At 41.5% G+C, this 21,958-nt stretch overlaps 1 protein-coding gene across 5 annotated transcripts in view; it reads left to right on the top strand.

Annotated features, from left to right (window-relative positions):
• Positions 1-21,958, top strand: part of ARHGAP6 (Rho GTPase activating protein 6) — a 338,646-nt gene that overhangs the window by 291,017 nt on the left and 25,671 nt on the right. For all 5 annotated transcript variants that reach the window (XM_075057316.1, XM_075057321.1, XM_075057317.1 and 2 more), the window contains 4 exons: positions 2,099-2,170; positions 13,270-13,526; positions 17,536-17,731; positions 21,675-21,730. In XM_075057316.1, coding sequence (XP_074913417.1) covers positions 2,099-2,170; positions 13,270-13,526; positions 17,536-17,731; positions 21,675-21,730 — 581 coding nt within the window. The remainder of the gene's footprint in view (positions 1-2,098; positions 2,171-13,269; positions 13,527-17,535; positions 17,732-21,674; positions 21,731-21,958) is intronic.

The following is a 21,958-nucleotide window of genomic DNA, read 5'->3' as shown; positions in this document are numbered from 1 at the left end:
TTTCTGTTGTATTTCACTTTGTAGCACTAAGACACTCCAGAAGTTGCCTTTGTGTAGGTATAATACCAAAACACTATATTTTACATCCAATTTCGACTTTTGTTCTCATTTTTATGTCTCAGTAGACTTCAGGGGAATGTCAGAATATCAATAAATGGGTCTTTGGAGAATAAGGCTCTAAGACTCCAAAGAAATGTAAGTCATTTATCAAAAGGCTACTGTGAAGCAGTAGTTTGAATTTATAATATGAAAAAAAATTGAAAATTATTTTATATATATAAAGCCAGAACACAGTGGTAGTAGGGAACCCTATGAAAACAAGCGGTACTGTCAGGTGTATGTAGGCAGGCTACTGACTATTCATATTGCCAAGAGGTGAAAGAAGAATTTCTGTAATAAACTCAGTCTTATCAACTGGAAATGTCAGAAGGTGTGAAAAGATTGGGCATATTAATCAATCAAAGTATGACTTTGAGTTATGAACTTGTCATGTGGCTACAAAAAAGGAAAAATCTAATCATAGACCGTATCAGGCAATGAATTACCACCATTACATTGCTGAACTCTCATCCGGAATACCTTACCCATTCTAGTCAGCCTTATTTCAGAGAGATGAATTCTTACCAGAGCAGGTGTGGAAAAAGGAGAATTAATATAACCAACAAATGACAATTTACCTCAAGAGGCAGGAACTGAGTATTACAGTTAAGTGAGTGTTGGGAGCAAATATACACTAAATAAATGCAGAGTGCAAGTGTGTGAGTGGAGTACATCAAACCACAGTTACGTGAGTTAAAAAGAGATGTTAATTTTATAGTAAAAGGATATTAACTGGCTATGAAAAAGTCAGAATTTGTCCAGCTGTCTGTTAAGTAATGTTCTGGTGATGGCTTTCAACAGGAGTTGAAGGAAAACTATGGGGAAACAGCTTGTGTTCTCTCACAACCCCTAATTGCAAAGATGAGAGTTAATTGACAAAGATCCAATTCACTCCTCTGTGGTATGTTCCCTACTGTGAAAGACCACTTAAGACACTGGCTTACATAACTAGAAAAATGTGTTGAGGCAGATTATTTGGTGACCTTCTTAGCATAAAGGTGAAACACAGATAGGATATGTTCGGGTTTGAGTTTTTGCCATGTTACAAAACCAGTAAGGCAAAGGTATGTGTTCATTGAGTTTTAGCCAGAGTGGTGCCTATGTTAGCATTAGTATTAGTCCCTATGTTAGACCCTTTATATTGCTTTGGAACTTAAAAAACTCAAAAGGTACAAGTTAAAGCAGGCCCATGTCTTAATCCCTGGTATTTGTTGAGGCCTAATAAATAAAATGCATTTTTGTTGACTTTTCATTATAAAAGATGCTGCTGAAGGAAATAATGATAGCCAATCTTTTTACATAGTTGGTTCAAGAATGAACCTGCCTACACTGTTGCTTAAAATCTTTGGTCCTTAATACCTTAGTGAAAACTTGGATGATGTATAGGGTGTCAGAACAATAATTTCTCTGCGACTAATCCATGTGAACTAATCTAGACATGCTGTACCAAACTGCAAGCTCCCAGTGTGAGTTCAGATCAGATGGGTCATGTGAAGGTGGTCAGCTATCACCCAAGCAGTATGACTGGTGTGCAGAATTTATCCTGGAGGTTAGTAATCCTCCCTCTTCAAATACTACCTTCACCTCCACACCTGAATCACAGTCTTGTGACAATGGATGGGGGCTAGCCAGTACCTTTTAGGTTTATGGTACCTTGCTATCAAGAGCGTCCAGCAACAAACCTCCATTGTTAAGTCTTCAAAATCAGCTTTCCATTCTGCCATGTGGGCTGTGTGACCACTCACGTAGATGTTCCCAGCAGCGTGCAGAGGGGTACGTTTTGGTTCACCTATACAACCTCGGCATTTGGGTGAACAAAGCAGCACTCCTTCAGCCTGAAGGTCCGTGACAGACCCTGACCTCTGTGAAATGTACCTCACACCCTTCCTGACTCCAAGTGCCATGGCCATCTCGCTCCGTGTTCCTACAGCTTGTGCAGCAGTTTGTTCAGCATTCTTTCTCTTCACTTCCCTTTTTTTTTTCTTTTTTCTTCTTACAGATGGACAAAAGCGGAAGAAATCATTAAGAAAGAAACTGGACTCATTAGGAAAGGAGAAGAACAGAGACAAAGGTAAAAAAAATGAGTACATAGTTACTGATTGGGTCTTAGTTTTGCATATGAGATTTCTTTAGTCTTAAATGAATAGTTTCTGGAGTAGGAGAGTGTTACTGAGCTGAGGTACTGCCTAGGTACTTATTTCCAAGTTGAAAAGTACATGTTATCTTTTCTATTTGTTATTCGTATAACCCAGATCTCTTCAAATGAAAGCTTATTTCTGGGAGAAAAGGAGGAGTTAAAGGACTGCATCTTTTCTTCACTGTTCTTTCTCCCCATTTTCACCATCCAGTGCAGAGTGCAGTCTGGAAAACACGATCCAGTTGTTTACCTGCATTTGCACTCTCCTCTTTCAGTTTGTAAAGCACATAAACCCAGCCCTGCCCAAGCAAGTCAGTTGGTTTGCTTTTCTTTTTTTAACCTTATGAAAATAGCCGTTGTTTAAAATATATAAATGCTTCAGTGCTACTGATCAGTTGGATTTTAATAGACTCCATGTGACATGGATTTACAGATATGGTTATACTCTTTTGTTTGGACACTAATCAGCTTTATGGGCTGGGTCCTAATCCACTGGACTTGACCTATAACTTGCAGCCATTTGAACTAAGTCTAGACATTGAGACCTGAAAAGTGTGTCTGAAATTGCATTTTTATGCATGTAAGTAGTTGTGCATCTAATTTTGTGTTCCCTCCTGGAAAAGAAGTTCTGGAACAGTGGTAATAAAACTCAGCATCAACACCCCAGTTTCACAAACATACATACAAACACACAAATTTATAACAAGAGAAGTGATTTGGTTACTCTAATGTTATTGCTTTTAATCTAGTTTGGCAGAAGGATGGAACTTTGAAATTCCATTGAAAAAATGAACATCCCCATTTCAAAGTTACTTTGAATGTTTGTCGGGCAGAAAATGTTTTGTTTGGTGACTTCATATATGGGATTATTGTGTTCTTGGTTTAAAAATTGCTACAGAAAATATTTGCATTAATCTTTCTAAAACTGAAAGTCGCCTGACACATTTGTTTGGATAAATCCAGTGGCCTCTCATGTTGCATTGCAAGTACCAAATTTTTCATTTGTTATGACAATTACTTGATGTATGACTGAGCCCACATGCAGAAGGAGTCTTTAAGGAAGAGGTTTAATGATTTTATAGCCACTTTTGGGGAAAAATCTGTCTTGTACTGCTCCTGTCAATGCATTACATTTGGCTGCAGTGTAATTAATCAGTCATTATGTTGCTTAGTTTCTTTGGTTTTTTCCCCATAGATCTCCATGCAGTTAAAAGTGCAAAGCAATGTGGTTCTGTGCAAAACCTTCCCGGCTTTTTAGTGCATTTGCCAGATACTGATCTTCATAGCAGTCTGCGGGGTCCTCTTCTGCATCGGAAATGGCTAACCACTTACTGCCTTTTTTTTTTTTTTTTTAAAATGTTCTGTCTCTCACAAATATTTGATGCACTGAGAGCTTTTATCTTTCCCCCCCATATGGGTAGCACAACTTTGGTAGTCTCCTTTGAAAGTTTCTATTTAGACACTCTTCTGAGAGTTTAAATATATTTTATCTTTTTGTTCTGACATTTTTCATTGCATGAGGAGAATTTAGCAATATAAATTGATTTGATAATTCACCAAAGACAAAATTCGCCTGTGTCAACCAAACCTGGTGGATCTTTGCAATTGCGCTTCCAGAACTCCTCCAATGCCTCTTTGGTGCAGTGGTTTGAGAAGTAATGGCTTCCTTTGCTGATGCATACAAATGCTTAACCCAGAGTTGTTCTTTATTGCTCTAAATTATTTATGGCCAAAGATATTTCAAACAATATTTTTTCTTACATTGGCTTGTACTCTTTTATAATTTTGTTATAGCCTTGTTTTATTTCAGCTGACCTCTGTTTTCTGATAATTACCCAACTGTACTGGTTGAGGACTTACTGATAATATTATTTTCTGCTATTACATTTCTGTTCCGGGATTTTTTTGTGTGTCTGCTGTGCATGATAGCTTTTATACTCCATTCATTTAGTAACTTTGGGGATATACTTTCTGTTTTTATTCCAGTGGATTTTTCTGAGTGCGCTTTGCCAGTTAGGGCTCAGTAGTTGCCCACAGCAAAGGTCAGCACTTTGTACTTATTCGTCCTTGTATATATTTATCTATTTCCTGTTTTTCAGCATTGCTCATATCTTCTGGTTAACTATACCCAAGCATTTTTAAAAATCACTATGCTGATTCACTTAATTTTAATTCCTTTTTTTTCTTTATTCTTTTAACTTCAGGCATTTCAAGCATGTACCCCTCTGCTTTTATCCTCCTTCTCCCATCTTCCACTGCCTTATTCTCATATATAGAGATGTCTTACATGTTCTCTCCATGTATAAAATATTATAGGAGCACCCCCCTGAGGAGAAAATACCCCAGCACTACTCAGACAGCAGAATTTATATTTCTCTCCTTCCTTCAGGATGTCTGTATTGACAGGGGTGTCGGGTTAGTCAGTAAGGGTACAGGGGGCCAGGAAATTGGAAGGAGTCAGGTTCCCAGCCAGGTTGTGTTAGCAGAGTGAAAAGAAAGCCATGTTGGCTCTTATTTGTTGCCAACAGAAAACATGAGGCAAAACCAGCCCAGAGAGCAGGAGACGGTACCCTGCTTCTCAGGGTTTCCGTCCATGGTTGTTTCTGGTGTACTCTTCTCTGCCCTTCTGAGTTCTTAAAGATCATCTACCCCACAGATACTTGCTGAGCAGAATCTTAATCCATGACTGCAGAGGGGATGAGCAAGCAGGAAGGTGCTGGATCGTGCCATGCCAATGCCTGGCACAGCTGGTGGCCGGCGGCTGTTTTCCTCTGGGAGCACCTTCCCTGAACGGTGGTCTCTGTGTCACCCGAAGTCAGAGTTCCTCTCCCTCAGCGTCTGTATCACAGCAAGCTGCAAGCATTATCCTGGTCCGTTCCATGCTCGTTTTTTTAACCAGCATTTCTACCATTTATTTTATAAAGAGAGTATCTTCCATTTCTGAGCAGCCCGTCTGAAACAAACACTCCTCACTCTGGACATGGTTGTGCTCACACAAAAGGCCAGGAGCACACACTTACCCATATGGGCAGGTCCCTAGTCCTCAGGCCCAAAAGGAATGCCTTCCTTCTATTTCTTTTGGGGGTTTTGTGGGGTTTCTTTTTTTTTTCATAACTAGTCCTGCTGCACCATTGTAAGAAGGAAACGGCGAGACCAGGCTGTCGGATGTCAGAGGCGAAGCGGGGGAGCTGATTTCCAGAACGCTTTATGCAGACGAGTTGCAGTTGCCTTAACGCAAACAGTATTTCTGTCCCTTCAGCATCACTTCTGTAAGCACAGTTGCAGTTTGAAGAGTATGTAATTAATTGCAAACATTTTGAGTTTCCTATACCTCAGCCTGGGAGACCCCACGTACCAGGGCAAGTAACAGCTGAGGGGGCCATGTTGTTAGGTCTTGTCTGGAGTACATGCTACCTGAAAAGTCTTTTTTTGACTAGATAAGCTCCTGAAGGTTAATCCTGATGATCACGCATCACGGTGTGATCCTGTGTGTGGGTTGCAGCCAAAGATCACCGAGATGTGCCTGGTGCAGGAAACCCCAGAGGTGGAAAAAAAAGGCCACTGTGCTGATCACCAGGGACGCGCGACAGAGGCCATGCTGCAGGGTGCACAAGGCATGAACAAGTCAGGGTTGTGTCTTTGTGTGTAGGTAGTTCCTGAGAAAGAGCAGGGAGGACTTGTGTCCTTGGTCTTGCCTGACAAATCCTCTCCTTTAGCACTCATGTGCACTGAACTGCCCTAGGATGTAGACTTCTGGAGTTGTTCTCTCTGGGGAGGTACCAGCTCTCTCCGATTTGTGCCCAAGACTGTTCTCCCTCACCCCACGGAACCAGGTGTCTGTGCTTAAAAAAAACATAACCAAAAGGACATGGTACTCTTTTCTTCTAGGACTGTTTGGAGATTTAATCACTTGTATTTTAGGACTCGGTCCAATCTGTGGAGTTTTTACTCTCCTAACATCACTTTTTATTTAGATGGATCAGTCAATGAGCCTGTCTATCTGTTAAGTGAGAGTTTCAGCAAACTGTTATACTTCTGAAGGCCAACGAAGGCACTAAAGTAGAATTGAATGCACTTTAAAGGAGATATCTTTATTTTGTCCTTTTTGACAGGTACATCTGTCATCATCTCATTAAAAGGGGAAAAATTCTAAAACAAGTGTTTTTTCAATTGTTTTTACATCTCTGAGTGACTCAAAAGACCAGGATATAGCAAAACTTGCCGGATGTAAACAGATGAAACAGGAGAGCAGCACTCCACCCAGATATTTAAGCAGTATTTTCAGCTTCCATCGTTCCGTGTCTTTGCTTTTCTCTACTCAGCCTCCTTGTTATTAATGGCCATCGTGACTCTCAATCATGCTGTCTACATATGTCTCCAAACATTTGCGTTAGCTGCTAACAAACAGTACTCAGGCTGGAGGAGCAGTAAAATGTCAGTGCTGCTTGGAATAAGAAATTCTTGGGATGCTCTGCATGCTGGCGGCTGGGTACTGTTCCCTTACAAATTCACTGCTAATTTTGACGGCAGCAGAAGTGGAGCCTTTTGTCCATCTCCTGCCAGTGATACGGGGGTCAGCGTAAGCATGCCTACTTGGAAAGTACACACAGGCATTCCTGAGAGAGTTGCCTCCCAGAAAGGATTTCTCCTAGAAGATTTTATCAGTAAACCAGTTCCATTTTGTCTTGGTTCCAGTAAACCCTACAGGTGAACTGAGAGACCTGCTCAGAAATAATAATCACTTATTACGTGATTTATTGAGCAACTGAGACTCATCGCTTTTGCTGGTGTTCCTTGTGGAATGTAAATACTTGACAGGTTCATCTGTGGGGGTCTTAGCAGAGCTGCTGTATATGGTGGAGTTTCTGAGAAAGGCCTTCCTGGTAACTCTGTATCATATGGAGATCCAGCAGATGTTTGATTTTTCTTTAGTTCAAAATTCTTGAAAAAGTCTTCCATGTTTACTTCCCAGCCATACTCAGAGGTATTTCATAACATTTGCATTTGTTCTTCACTAATTCATCCTACCATGATGTTAGAATGCCAGCTAAAGGAGAGAGTTTAGCACAGCTTAAGGAGAGAGCTGAATAGATGAAGTTTCTTTTTTATTATTGTTTATCAGAAACGTGTTTTTCTCAAGCCTTTCCAGCACCCCACTGTGCTTTTTTAAAAACTTCAGAAATGTTTCTCATGCTCTCTAGGCATACAAAAGGTTGTTTTAAGGAACACTCTGTCATAATTCATACTAAAGTCAACTAAAGGACCTCTCAGGTTTTTTTTTTAAAGCAAAGACCTACCCACAGAAAAAGTCTGAGCAATTGCAAAGGCCTTATATCAATCCTTGAAGGTTAGTGAGCTCTGACTAGCTGGAGAAGGGATTTTCAGCCACAGAGCTGATGCTGTGAGAACATTGTCTTATCTTAAGTCTTCTGGAGTTGGTGCATGATTTTGACAAACCTTCAGATGGAGGGAGTTTTGCCATTCCAATTATGGATCAAGGCTTCCATTTTCCTTATTTCCTTGCTTCCATCGCTCCCTCTACGGATCCAAAGGAATTAATTTCGGTTAGCAAAACAGAGTTACCCAGTCTGGCTAGCGGGGGAGGTTGACTTAAAGACTGCTTTAAGTCCATTTAAATATCCCTTTTAAAGCATATTATTCTCTGAGCTGTCTCCCACTCTGTTGTCATTTAGATAGAGGTAGTACAAGCACCTCATTAGATCTTGGTCACAAGGTTTTAGCAGCTCAAAAACAGCACTTAAGCTGTACTTAAGAAAAAAAAAAAACAGTGCTAAGGAGACTATCCAAAGTTGCTGTATTGTATGCTGTTCTCTTTATTGACATTAAAAGCCTCATTAGGGTCTAGAGTATAGACCTCACTGGTTCTTAATAGGCTGCTATGGTTTGTGGGATGGAAACCACAATTTTCAGCAGCTGAAACTTCAGAGAATTCATTGAAACTATACTTGGACAGGGTGGCATGAGGCCAAGTAAGCTAACCGTATGGGTCAACATCCTGGATATCATCATTTGATTAGCAAAGAAGAGGATTTCTGGTCACTGAAACTCTTAATTGATCTGGCTTGGAGTTTTTCTGTGACATGCTGCTTTTTATTAGAAAATGTTGATTTGCCATCACAGAAAGATATCTTAGGAGCATACGAGTTTTGATCAAAATTTTCTTAAGAAATTTTCCATAGCTGCAAGATAGATTTTCTGGTAAAAGAAATTGTGCACTTTTCCAAAATAGCACATTGTCTCCTGTGCCAGTAAACACTAAAAACCAGAATGGATCTGAAGTCAAGTCCTTATATGCTGCTGTTTGGGCTAAGGATATGAGTCTGTGTTTCCACACTGATTGCCCAGTCTGCCAGGTTATTTCACATTTTTACATGGTGCTTTCTGCAAAATTTCTACCCACTTTGATGATTGAATAAGTGAACAAATTTTTTTGGTTTTACAGTCATTTAGTATATGTACAACAGACCAAAGTTTGAGACCCTGCTCTAAGGAACGTTTCTTCATACAAATTAAACATCTCCAACAGTAGGAGCTTTTAGCTTGATTGTGAGATCAGAGCCTCAAACCTACACATCTTACATCTGAGTCCCTGCCCTTTCTCCCCCATCAGTGGGTTGCTAAATACTTTGCATGACTACAACTCTTTTTTTTTTTTTAATGAATCTGAAATGTCAAAAGGGCTAGCATTCACTCTAATGGACATGACATTACTTGTCCAACAAGAAAATTGTTGAAATTGAATACTTCTGAAGAGTGGTGGGCAAAATATGCTCATCGCCACCACCCCCCTCCATGGCACACACACACAGAGGAGCTTTGATGGGAACTTGAGGTTGTAGCCAGTTTGCGGAGGGTGCAACCAATTCTCTTAATTTCAACAAACGAGCAAAAAGTTACTGCTTTTGCCAATTCCTTAACATAATTACCACTGCCAGCCAGCATCACTTCCATCTGTATTTAGTCTGAAAATCAGCCAGTTGGTTTTCATCCAGTTCCCCATCTCTGCCAGACATTGAGAAATCATGGAAGCAGTTCATGTCCTCTGAGAAGGAGGCCTACAGCAAAGCAGCCTAGAGCAGAGGTTCAGTGTCCTTTCAGTGCTACACAGGCGTGTTGAGCAAGAGCAATTAAAAACCTGGCATTCAACACCTGAGGGTTTTCAAGGAGGAGCAACACCTACCTCAAAATACCAGTCTTTACATAACCAAGTCAGGGAGAGGGTCATTTTAACGAAAATCTTTTAACGAAGCAATGCTCACATCTTACCTCATGCTGTTCTTGTCCCAGTTGGTCCTAGTGCTGTAGGATCAATGGCATCAGCGTCCTGTTGGGCATCACTGTGCTACATACTGCTGTCCCATCCCAATTGGAAGTACGAGTGTCTGTGAGCCAAAACCAGAGAACTACTTCATGTCCAGGATTTCATTTGGCTCAGTGGCTTTTTTCAGGAAAGGTTGTGAAAGGACAGATAAATAGGGATGCTGGAGGTATAACAACGTACCTGGTTGGACAGGCAGAAGGTGAGATGCGTTGCTGTTATGGGTTTGTGTGGTGGGGTTTTGGTAGCAGGGAACGGGCTGCAGGGGCGGCTCCTGTGAGAAGCGACACCAAGTTGGGAGGGAGTGTTGATCTGCTGGAGGGTAGGAAGGGTCTACAGAGGGATCTGGACAGGCTGGATCCATGGGACGAGGCCAATTGTATGAGGTTCAACAAGGCCAAGTGCTGGGTCTTGCGCTTGGGTCACAACAACCACATGCAGCACTACAGGCTTGTGTTAAGACGGGCTGGAGAGCTGCCCAGTGGAAGAGGACCTGGGGGTGTTGGTCAACAGCCAGCTGAATACGAGCCAGCAGTGTGCCCAGGTGGTCAAGACGGCCAACGGCATCCTGGCCTCTATCAGAAATGGTGTGGCCAGCAGGAGCAGGGAGGTGATCGTCCCCCTGTACTGGGCACTGGTGAGGCCGCCCCTCGAGTCCTGTGTTCAGTTTTGGGCCCCTCACTACAGGAAAGACATGGAGGTGCTGGAGCGTGTCCAGAGAAGGGCAACCGAGCTGGTGAGGGGCCTGGAGCACAAGTCTGATGAGGAGCGGCTGAGGGAACTGGGGCTGTTTGGTCTGGAGAAGAGGAGGCTGAGGGGAGACCTGATCACTCTCTACAACTACCTGAAGGGGGGTTGTAGTGAGGTGGTGTTGGTCTCTTCTGTAAGGTGGCTGGAGATAGGACAAGAGGAAATGCCCTCCTTGGCCAAGTTGTGGCAAGGGAGGTTTAGGTTGGATATGAGAAAAAATTTCTTCACTGAAAGGGTTGTCAGACATTGGAGCAGGCTGCCCAGGGAATTGGTGGAGTCACCATCCCTGGAGGTGTTCAAAAAACATGTAGACAAGGCACTTCAGAACATGGTTTAGTGGGCATGGTTGATAGTTGGACTCGATGATCTTGAAGGTCTTTTACAACCTAAATGATTCTATGATTCTATGAAACTGCTCGAAGCTTCCCCGGCTCCAAGCCGGACCCGCCTCTGGCCCAGGCCGAGCCCCTCAGGGACAGTGGAAACACCGGTGGGAGAGCAGATTTAAGAGGGGAAACCTGCAGGGAGTGGGGGATTGGAACGGGAGAGGAACCCCTCTGTGGGTACCGAGGTCAGGGAGGAAGGCAGGAGGGGATGCCCCCGCAGCCCGCGGTGAGGCGGCAGGCTGTCCCCCCCAGCCATGGAGGGGAGCGGAGGCCCCCCAAGATGGCCGCCGCTCCGGGGAGCGGGCTGGGACTGAAGGACTGCAGCCCGCGGGAGGGACCCACACTGGAGAAGTTGGTGGAGGACTGTCTCCTGTGGGAGGCACCCCACGGCGGAGCAGGGCCCAAGTGCGGAGTCCTCCTCCCCTGAGGAGGAAGGAGCGGCAGAGACCAGGGGTGAGGAACCGACCCCAGCCCCCGTCCCCTGTTCCCCAGGGAGAGAGAACCGGGAGTGGGGTTGAGGTGGGAAGGAGGGAGGGGTGGGAGGGAAGGTGTTCAAAGGTTTGGTTTTACTTCTCATTATCCATGTTTTGATTTGATGGGTAGTCAATTAAATTGATGTTGTTTCTTCCCCAAGTGGAGCCTGTCTTTTGCCCGTGCCCATAAGTGGGGAGTGATCCCTCCCTGTCCTGCTCTCGACCCATGAGCATTTCTTTATATTTTCTCCTCATCCCACCATGGCTGGGGGGGACAAGTGAGCGAGTGGCTTCATGGTGCTTTGTTACTGGATGGGCTTCAACCATGACAGTTGCGTATGTGTATTTCAAATTCGTGGTCTTAAATGTTCATGGGAAGATAATTCAGAACAGTAAAAAATTTTAGTACTAATTCATCATTTTATAGGCACACTCTGCTGGGTGGAGGAGGGATGGGTCTAACTCTGGACTCCTGCACATGGCAATCCCTGCATTGCTTGATACCCATGTGATGATGTTCTTTCTTGTCCTAAATTAGATACAGATGGTTTTAGATGTCATTCTACTCACAGGTCACCTCCAGACTTGCTTGATATGTGAGGCTCTGCTTCCTGATTTAGTTTTGTCTGGCCACCAAAGTTAGTTCATGTCTTAACATTTCATACTTCTGAAGAGCAGTAATGTTTCTCACCAAATCAGAACAACAGGCGCTTGTCTCTAGTAGGATAGGCTAGTAGTGTCCTCATTCAAGATTCATAAAATGTAATCTTCTTTTCAATGTCTTACTTTAGTCTTAATGATAATGCAAGCCTAGATAAAATTTGAAAGTGTCATCAAAGATACAGTCAGACTTTTAAGTCCCAGGAGGAACTTTGGCCTTTAATCATTCAGGTGACTGTGGCAAAAGAGAAGGATAAGGATTTTTTGTTTGTTTGTTTGCCTTTTTGTTATTGTTCCTTTTTTCATACTTAAAAAAAACCCTGTTGCCTGTAATCTTTGGCGCTTTATTTATTCGTGATACAGACAGGTCTGAAACTGGAACCTAGTAGAAGTTGCACCCATTTCCACCAGGATGAATAGAGTCAATAGCTATTTTTTCATTCAATTGGAGCACAAAACAGTTCTAGTTGGCAGTCTGGCCCAATGGTTTTGGTTCTACTAATCTCAGATAGGTCTAGATTTGAAACTTAATGACAAGAATTTCAGTGTTAGTTGTTGTTGGCTGATTCACTGTAGAATATTTTTCTATTTTGTAAAATAGTTCAGCATTTTACTTTGAGACCTGAAGTATATGCTGGTTTTGTACATTGTAGTTATATTGATGTGGGATGGGATTATGTTCTTTTTGTTAATTGAGAGAAACCTGTATTCTCCTGTATTTCTATATGTCCATACGTATTTTTGTACTGTTACAAAGAACCTTTATAGTGATATACCACTATTAAACTGGTTTAATCTTACTACTATGTTAAAGCAGTAAAACCATATCTTTTAAGGCTTAGTCTGAATGGTGGATGCACTTACAAGCTCCCTGTACAGGTAGGCGCATACCCGCCTGACCTGTAATGAGACCCATGCATGTACCTGTACCCCTTGACTCTGGTGCCCTGGAGCATTTGTGAGAAAGAAACCTGGTGAAGGGGTCTGAAACATGACAGAGTTGTGGCACGGGCCAGCTAGGCTCCCAGTTTCAGGATTGGGTTACCAGTGCCCCTGATGTCTCTGCACCATCTAGATGTAGCCAGAAGTGCCTGACTTCCAGTTGCTTTCAGTGGAAGTTAAGATCTTAATTAGGTCTGCTCCCAAGTGATTTTCTAAGATTCTGTTTGGTGTATCTTGCATGATCCAACTGGAAACAAGATTCAGATACCATGGGCTACAATTACCTGGCACATTTCCACTATTATTTTATTGTTTGAATGTTGTCGTTGTTATTATTATGCAGTCCAATACCTCATTGGGATTATTATATATTTAAAGGGACTTCAGATTGGTTTTCTTTTTAGCAGCTTAATACTTAATCCTTTTTGTACTAAATAAATATCAGATGTTCAGTAAATATTAGTTTTGTTGTTGTTCTTGCAGAATTTATTCCCCAGGCTTTTGGAATGCCCTTGTCCCAAGTGATTGCTAATGACCGGGCCTACAAGCTCAAGCAAGACTCTCAGAGAGAAGAGCAAAAAGATGTTTCAGATTTTGTGGCCTTTCTCTTGCCGTTCGGAACTAAAAGGCAGAACAAAGAACTTTCAAGCAGTAACTCATCTCTTAGCTCAACCTCAGAAACACCGAACGAATCCACTTCTCCTAACACACCCGAGCCAGCACCACGAGCAAGGAGGCGTGTAAGTAGACCCATCACAATGTGGTGCGTGCCAGTAAGTCCAGAGGGTCTAGCTGGAGCAGGAATAAACCCTCTTGTGTCTGTGGATTGTGGAATATTTTCTTCTGTCATGTTCAAACAGTGATTTTTTTTTTTCAGGTGGAAGCCAGCCTGGTCAATAGCAAAAAATTCTAACTGTAGTGGAAATCTTTCTCTGGTGCTGTTGGGAAAAGATCATACGGACTGTGCAAGTCTGTTACAGATTGCAAAGTGGCAGAGAGGTTATTTAGAAGTCTTCCTGTTCACTCCCTTTATCTACCTTCTTCTGTCTAGGTCTTTTAGATTTAACAAATTCCATATGTCTTCAACCTAATTTTTTCAACTGGGGAAGACTAAACCTATGTGATTGATATTTATATGTATACTTATGTTAATCTAGCTCCACAAACTTGGAAATAAATCTAATTATTAAGCCCTATCCTAGTATTAGTAAAAAACCCCTATGGTCTTAATTCTGATCATGTCCTTGATGGTAAGTAAGAAGTCGTCAGAGTAAATTTGTACCAGGCTCTATGAAGGACATTTCTGTATACAGGCTATGAAGATGCCTTTGGCAGCAGAGCACAGTGCGGTGGTTTGGGTTGAACGTTAATCCTGCATGTAAGATAGGTACCTCGTAGACCATTAGTTTGCAGGGTTCTGTTCTTTATAAATTTTATGCTCTGAGATTTCCAGTTTTCCAGTATTGCAGCTAGTAACAGTAGTAGATTTTGTTGTTGTTATTGTTGTTGTTACCATGGGATAGAGGTTCTAGAATTACTGCTTTTAAATTTCATTTGCAATGGAGGGAGGAAAAAATGTGTAATAAAATACTTCCAATAAAAAATCCTGTTAAGTAATCTGAGAAAGAATTTGGGGTACAAGAACAGACCCTGGGCAATAAAGTATTTTCTTAGGATTCTCACTGTCTTTCATCCCTAGGATAAAACCTACTTCAGAGAAATGCTATGTAGAGCTCTTTAAGCCATGGTGTTAAGAGGAGTAGAACTGGAGTTAATTGCAAATTAAGAGGTGATGGAAGAGCCCCATGACCTGCCTTCTTTCCCTCTAGCTGTCAGCTGAAGCTTGAAGTCTATATTTTGTCTGCAGATAGCTGAGGGCATGATATTTGAAGATGTTTCATTCTTATATACCCATAATGCACATCTATGGGCCTGTCCAGACCATATGAACAGGCAGCTGAGGCTTTCAGTGAAAGGGATATAAGGTAATGCTGGCTGCAGAGCTCACGGTATGAGTGCTGTGGTTATCTCTCCTCCAAGAGCTAGACAGAAATCACTTGCTGCATTTTCTGTGTAGGATTTTTGCCCAGCAGTTGGAAGTTGAGACTCTGGTCATCCAGCAAGACATTTTCTATGTGCTTATTATAGACAATATTCTAACTCTCCATTAATATATTATTTTTTTATATTTATATATTATGCAGTCAAAATTTATTCAAGTATCAGGAGCTCAGTCATACTGCTTTACTACTCAAACAGCATAACATATAGAGTGAAAATGGATCTGCCATGGATAGTACTTGATCCCATGCATACTCTGTAATATTGCTCATCTTTTCAAAAGAGAAAAGCCTTCTATAACACTTAAAAAGCAAAGAAAAGCTTCATCTGACCTTCATTCCACACTTGTCCCTCTGGGCTTCATTTTCTTTTTGCACTTTCCATCTCCTCTTTAATCTCCTCTTTCCTTCATGTTTTTGTGTGCTTAGCTTAAAACTTGCCCAGTTTATTTAGATTTTGAACTTGTCACGGTGGCGCAGGGACTGGTATCCATTATGTGCAAAGGTAACGTCTAGTAGATGGAACTTGATTTTTCTTTGGTTGCTGGGCATTGCAGTCCAGGTAGCACTGTGTCTGTGTTAATACTCCTGGAGTAGTGGAGTAGCAATGTGCACGATCTCCTGCATTGTTCCTCAGCAGTTGTATAGGTCTGGCTGAGCCCAAACTAATAGGTCTGGCTGACTTTGAGCTGGATCCATGGAGTATATTGGTAGTGTTTTCCTGTGCACTTTGAAATTTAAAATCAGAGCTGGCCTGGACTTGGTATTGCCAAGCAGTGCTGTACGTCAGCCACTGAACTCAAGGTCACTCTCCGTAAAGCCAGCTCAATGCCCCAGTTAATCCACAATTTTGATAAAATGCCCAAGGATAATGGCGAACTGACTGTATTTACATCTATTTTAGGGAACTGAATCCGACTTAAGTGACTCTGTGATAATAATGATTCATGAGGTGAGGATGCTTTGCAGGCAGGGAAGGACCAGTAAAGACAAGGTATAAAGGAGGGCACCTGTTGTACAGGAGCTGCTGGCGAGCTGCAGCTGTGAGGATGGTGTTAGGATTTTCAGTGTCAGTCGACTAATTTTGATGTCTGAAACCCAAAACTCTTAAAAACAAAATAGAAAAATTGTTCAGTTGGAATTTTGCACACATGGAACATAGCCAGAGATTCTTGTTTGGTTTGGGGGTTGTTTTTGTTTGCTTTTGGCAGGAAATGGTAAAGGGAATCAAGCAAATGTACTTCTGAGAGACATCAGAAATCAAGGTCAAAGTTGCATTCTAAAGGGTCTAGTAATTGTTTAGAGATGTGGGTCCAAAAAAATCTAAAAACTTCACTGTGTTTTATTCTTAAGTCTTCCATGAGTTATAATAAACAGAGCTATACCTGATAAGTTAGATGCTTTTTTTAAAAAAAGATATTATGGACTAAAAATTTTTAATTTCATTTGAAATCTCAGTGGACTTTGTATGAGTTGCCTATGAATTGGAAATCTTTGTAAAGTTCAGTTGTCTAGCCTAATGGAAGAAAATAATTCTAGAGCTTGAAATTCCCTAGCAGTTGTACAATTCTTATTTAATAGACATAGAGATCTCACCAGCAGCCTGTGAAATACCTGTCAGCAGAATAGCATGCTTTTAAGAAATCAGAGTTGTCAGCAAAGTTTTGAATGGGAATTTACATTTTCTTCATTATTTCTTAGGATGACATGCTGGATTCTTGTACAGGACCTTTTACACTTTGTACACTACCTCTTTGTTTCAGAAAGAAAGAAAATAATTTACAATAGATATTTCTTATGAGAAAATCAAAATTTTTCTTTTTTTTATTATAATTTATAAGCCTAGATGTCCCCTAAAATGTTTTTGCCTGGTTACTTTAATAAGAATTGAGGGAAATGGTCATTTTGAAGTGACAACAATCTTGTGGTTGGAAAAAAAAAATCTTAGTTTTCAAGTGTGAACATTGAAAGATGCCACAAACCTGCTGCTGCTTGTGCTGCTTTATGCTTTACAGACTGCTTGAACTTCTGTGCCTTGCTGTAATCAAAACATAGTTTTCAAAGCTTTCATTGGAATTGTAATGATTTTAAGATATTAAGATAAATGAAGTAGAATTATCTAAAAAATACTACCCCTCTACTTCTCTGGTGTGTCGTTGTTCTGTGATAACATGGGATTATTTCAATCTCCCCCGTTGTATGTATTTGTGTTATTAGTTAACTGTATTTGGTGTACCGTTGTAAATCTGTTTGCATCATTTTCACTGATACAATGGCCCGAGCTGCAGAGGAAGTAGGGAATCGGGTTTAAAAATGTGTATATATCTCCATGCACATAAATATTGTACTGCTGAGGTGCACACACAGACCATGATTCATCCTTGTCCTGCAGTATGTGCAGGCTTACAACAATAAAAAGGTATGCTGAGTGAGTGAAAAGAATTTAGTTTTTTCAATACCTAATTTGTATTCCTTGTAGTATGGTAATAATAGCATTGGTACCATTGTGATTTTCCCATCCATTAGACTGGTATTATAACTTCATCAATCTACAAAAACTGTGTAGCAAATTATATTTTTATATTAGTTTGTTTAAAATGCAGGTGGGCAAAAGTCTGTATTAGATAAGGTCCTGTGGTGTTTAGATTTCTCCAGCCGTACTGATTGTTCATGTGTGTGTTTTTTACAGGGCGCGATGTCTGTGGACTCTATTACAGATCTTGATGACAATCAGTCACGATTGTTAGAGGCTCTCCAGCTCTCTTTGCCAGCAGAAGCCCAGAGCAAGAAAGAAAAGGCAAGAGATAAGAAACTAAGCCTGAACCCTATTTACAGGCAGGTTCCCCGGCTTGTAGATAGTTGCTGCCAGCACTTGGAAAAGCATGGTAAGAATATTTTGTTTTCCCAGGAGTGGCAGATATATTTTTACTATAATATAAATAAATGTGTATTTTGAGAAGCAAGCATATACTTCAAATTGCAAGGACATCTTTGAAAGTCAGATGCTTTCCCTCCTATTTTGCCTCTTGCTAAAGATACTGCCTCACAAATAATTACTTAGATGGTATCTTACCTAAGGATCTATGCTACAAGCTTGCAAACTGGCCCATACAGCAGGGGGGAAGAGACGTTTCTTGGAGGTCATTCATCTCGTACTGGAGTGCTCAGCCCTGCAGGAATGGCTCTTCACACCCCAAGGGTTTACCCATACCTTGAGAATGAAAGTCTGAAATGTGCCAGTCAGCCTGGAGCCATTCTTCAAAATAACTTAAGGTGTAAGAGCTAAATTAACTGTTTATACTACAGTGCAGGACTTAACTAGGAACAGCATTTGAAGATAGAGGCTCAGAGAAAGAAAAAAATTCCATGCTAAATTATATTAAGCTTCAAGAAGCTTTTTCCAGTTCACTACAAGGCTTACAGGCTGGCTACTCAGTTTGTCCCTGGCTTGAGTCCACCGACCAGCCTCAGGCTTGGGTCTGCTCTCTCCGAAGGGAGTTATAAACTCCTGCCAATATTCTTCTTATGTCTTCATGATCATCCAGACACAAACCTCCCACCAGCTTTATGTAATGCAGAAACAATAGTTAATCAAGGTATCTGTTCAACATCTCTCCCAATGTATCTTAGTCTTGTAAAGATTTTTAATGAGAATTGAAATAACTTGGCCACAGCAAGATGGAGTTATCACGTGGCCAGATAATAAACAAACCGTTAAGTAATGGTGACTGCAACACCAAGTGATGCATTTGATGCTTAATTTGACCAGAAAGAAATCATTTACTGACTCTGAATGAAAGGCTTTTGCAGATGAGGGACTGCAATTTAAATAATAATGCTGAGCTTTTACAATACATAATTGAAAACCATGTTGCTTACAAATATATAAAGGAAAACTGCAGAAGAGAGTCATTGTTAGCCTTTTACACAAATTAGATACCATGGCTTACAAATAAGTGTAGGGATGATTAAGTTTGAGATTAATTACTTCCGTCCCTTTAAGCAAGGGTAGCTGAGTTTGGAGAACATAAAAGTGTCTGAGTTGCCCAAAAAACCCATCCTGCTGAGTATCCTTTGGATACTGTGATTTTATGTCACTTGAACATCTGTGATAAATTTTTTAATCCAGTTAACCCACTGTCATAACAAAGATTCTTTTCTATACAATGTTTGTTACTAAAATATTTGCTTTACATTAAAGTTTCCTTTTCAAGAAAATTTATGATTTTTTGGGGTGCATTTTCTAAGAGTGCACTGTAGTACCTCAGAACACAATAATCTGAGATAATTTGGGGCAAATATTGATGTTCTTCAATTTCCAATTTAATCTGCCATCCACAAAACAGTCATCAGGATTGGTTGACTTTGAGAAATGTAAAGATTGCAGAAGACAGACACTACTATTTGCTTGTTGGCTTTAGCAGTAATAGAGGACTTTCTGTTCTAGCAACAATCCTGTAGCAACACCATTCCAGGCTGTATGATGGACTAGGTTTCTGATTCTGAAAATACTTGCCTGTATTTGTAAGTCCTTTAGGCCAATTTTTCAGCAGTAAATCACCTAGGGGTTTCTCACGAATGCTTTAAATGCTCATTTTGAACAGTATATGATAAAAAATAGTTGTGTTTTTAGCCATAAAAGCCCCTGGCCTTGTTCACCCTCCCCGTTTTCCCTGGAATCCTGTCCCAGAGTTGTAAAGGCTTGACTTCCTGCAGACCCGCAGTGTAAAACAAATACTGTATGTCTGTGCAGTAACTGGTAACCAGCCTCCAGTTTTTGCCCAGTATGAGTATCTCCATCTCAGATGTTTCCCTGCCAGTGTTCCTGGGTTTACTAAATGTTATTCCATCAATGTAATTTTCTGTTATGCAAAGATAAAAGAATATTTGAAGAGACGTGTCATGTTGAGACTAGAAACTAAAAGGCAGAATCCTATCTGAATTTCTCTGATGAAAATCTGCAACTCCAAACGCCACTGCGAAGCTGCACATCTCTAGCAAGCAAGTGTAGCCTCATGTCTATCAAAAGGCTTTCGCTTTGCAAGGTTATTTTACATCTCCTGTATGCCAGTAGTGAAAATGAATGTTGCAGAGTAGCCTTTGTGAGACCATAAACTTTTCAAAGCTTATAGATAATTTAATCCTTTTTGCAAAAAATGTCTAACTATGTAAAATTATATTATATGCACAGCTGCCTAAGTCTCTAAGATTTCCCCTCTCATTCTCATTGCTAAAGACCATGTCACCTCTAAGGTGCATTTACTCTCAAATTGTTCAGTTTCTGTTACTCGGAAAAGTATGTCCATTTGACAGCCGCATTATTGTTTGTTTGACATTCTGGTAGTACAGAATCATCGAATCATTTAAGTTGGAAAAGACCTTCAAGATCATTGAGTCCAACCATCAACCCAACACCACCATGCCCACTAAACCATGTCCTGAATTTTTTGAATACCTCCAGGGATGGTGACTCCACCGCTTCCCCGGGCAGCCTGTTCCAATGTCTGACAACCCTCTCAGTAAAGAAATTTTTTCCCATATCCAATCTAAACCTCCCTTTCCACAACTTGAGGCCATTTCCTCTCGTCCTATCACTAGTTACTTGACAGAAGAGACCAACACCACCTCACTACAACCCCCCTTCAGGTAGTTGTAGAGAGCGATAAGGTCTCCCCTCAGCCTCCTCTTCTCCTGACCAAACAACCCCAGTTCCCTCAGCCGCTCCTCATCAGACTTGTGCTCCAGGCCCCTCACCAGCTCGGTTGCCCTTCTCTGGACATGCTCCAGCACCTCCATGTCTTTCCTGCAGTGAGGGGCCCAAAACTGAACACAGGACTCGAGGTTCAGCCTCACCAGTGCCCAGTACAGGGGGACGATCACCTCCCTGCTCCTGCTGGCCACACCATTTCTGATAGAGGCCAGGATGCCGTTGGCCTTCTTGGCCACCTGGGCACACTGCTGGCTCATATTCAGCCGGCTGTCGACCAGCACCCCCAGGTCTTTCTCTGCCAGGCAGCTTTCCAGCCGCTCTTCCCAAAGCCTGTAGCGCTGCATGTGGTTGCCGTGACCGAAGTGCAGGACCCGGCACTTGGCCTTGGCAGTATCTACAGGGCTAGAAGAAGGTTTGAACTGATTTCTTATGGAATAGCAGGCAACACCCATTTCCAAATCACTTTAAGTCTAAATGACACAAGAGGTAGACCTTCAGCTCTTTGCCTGAAGTACAACAGTGCTACTTTACAGCTTTCCCTCTATATAGTAGCTGTTCCTACCCTCTAAACTGCACGCAACTCCCAGGTAGAGTTCTTCGCTCTCGCAATCTGCCTGAGTGCTGTACTTACATCCTTGTGAAGGAAACCCTCAGCTTTGTCTTGACAGGTTCTATAGAGCCAGTGGGTAACCCCAAACATCAACTGCTTCCTGTATCCAAAGACACAGCTCAGTGCCCAAGTATTTAGTTATTGCCTGTTTGCTTTGTTGTCGGTCCTGGAAGTGCCACCTCCAGATGCTGAGCAGTGCTTCACTCTCTGCATACCTCTGTTCCTCACAGAGTAGCAGTGGCACTACCAAAATGGCATCACAAGAAAGTCACGGAGATGCCGTTTTCCAGGTTAGGTAATGTGAAGTCCTTAAAAGCTACAGTCAATGGCTTCTTAGTCCAAGACAACTGAGTTTTGTCTCAGCGTGGTAAGTATAGGTTTGTAGAGAAATACATTGTGGTTTTTTTATTGTTTTAAGTATGCACATAGCTCAGATTGCTTTGGTTCAATGCAATTTTCAGCAGAAAATTAAACAATAAAATGGTTGTTTGATGTGCTATAATTGCAGGTCTCCAGACTGTAGGAATATTCAGAGTTGGAAGCTCAAAAAAGAGAGTGAGACAGGTGAGTGGACATGGATAGGCTTTTCCGTCATCAGCTATGGTACAAACAAACCTGATTCCTTTCTGTTAAGTGATTTCCCCCCCATCTGTCACCTGGTGAAATTCAGGCTTTCTGGGTCAGTGACTTTATTGGTTTTTTTAATGGCTCATAACAGGCCATTTCCAGTCATCTTTTACATCTGGTGAAATCCTTGTCAGGTTCTCAGCAGGTTAACAGTCTCTGTATGTT

This window comes from Buteo buteo, chromosome 25 (assembly GCF_964188355.1).
Source record: "Buteo buteo chromosome 25, bButBut1.hap1.1, whole genome shotgun sequence".
In the NCBI taxonomy this organism is placed as follows: domain Eukaryota; kingdom Metazoa; phylum Chordata; class Aves; order Accipitriformes; family Accipitridae; genus Buteo; species Buteo buteo.
Note: the sequence above shows the minus strand (reverse complement) of the source record. Positions and strands in the feature narration are given on the sequence as shown.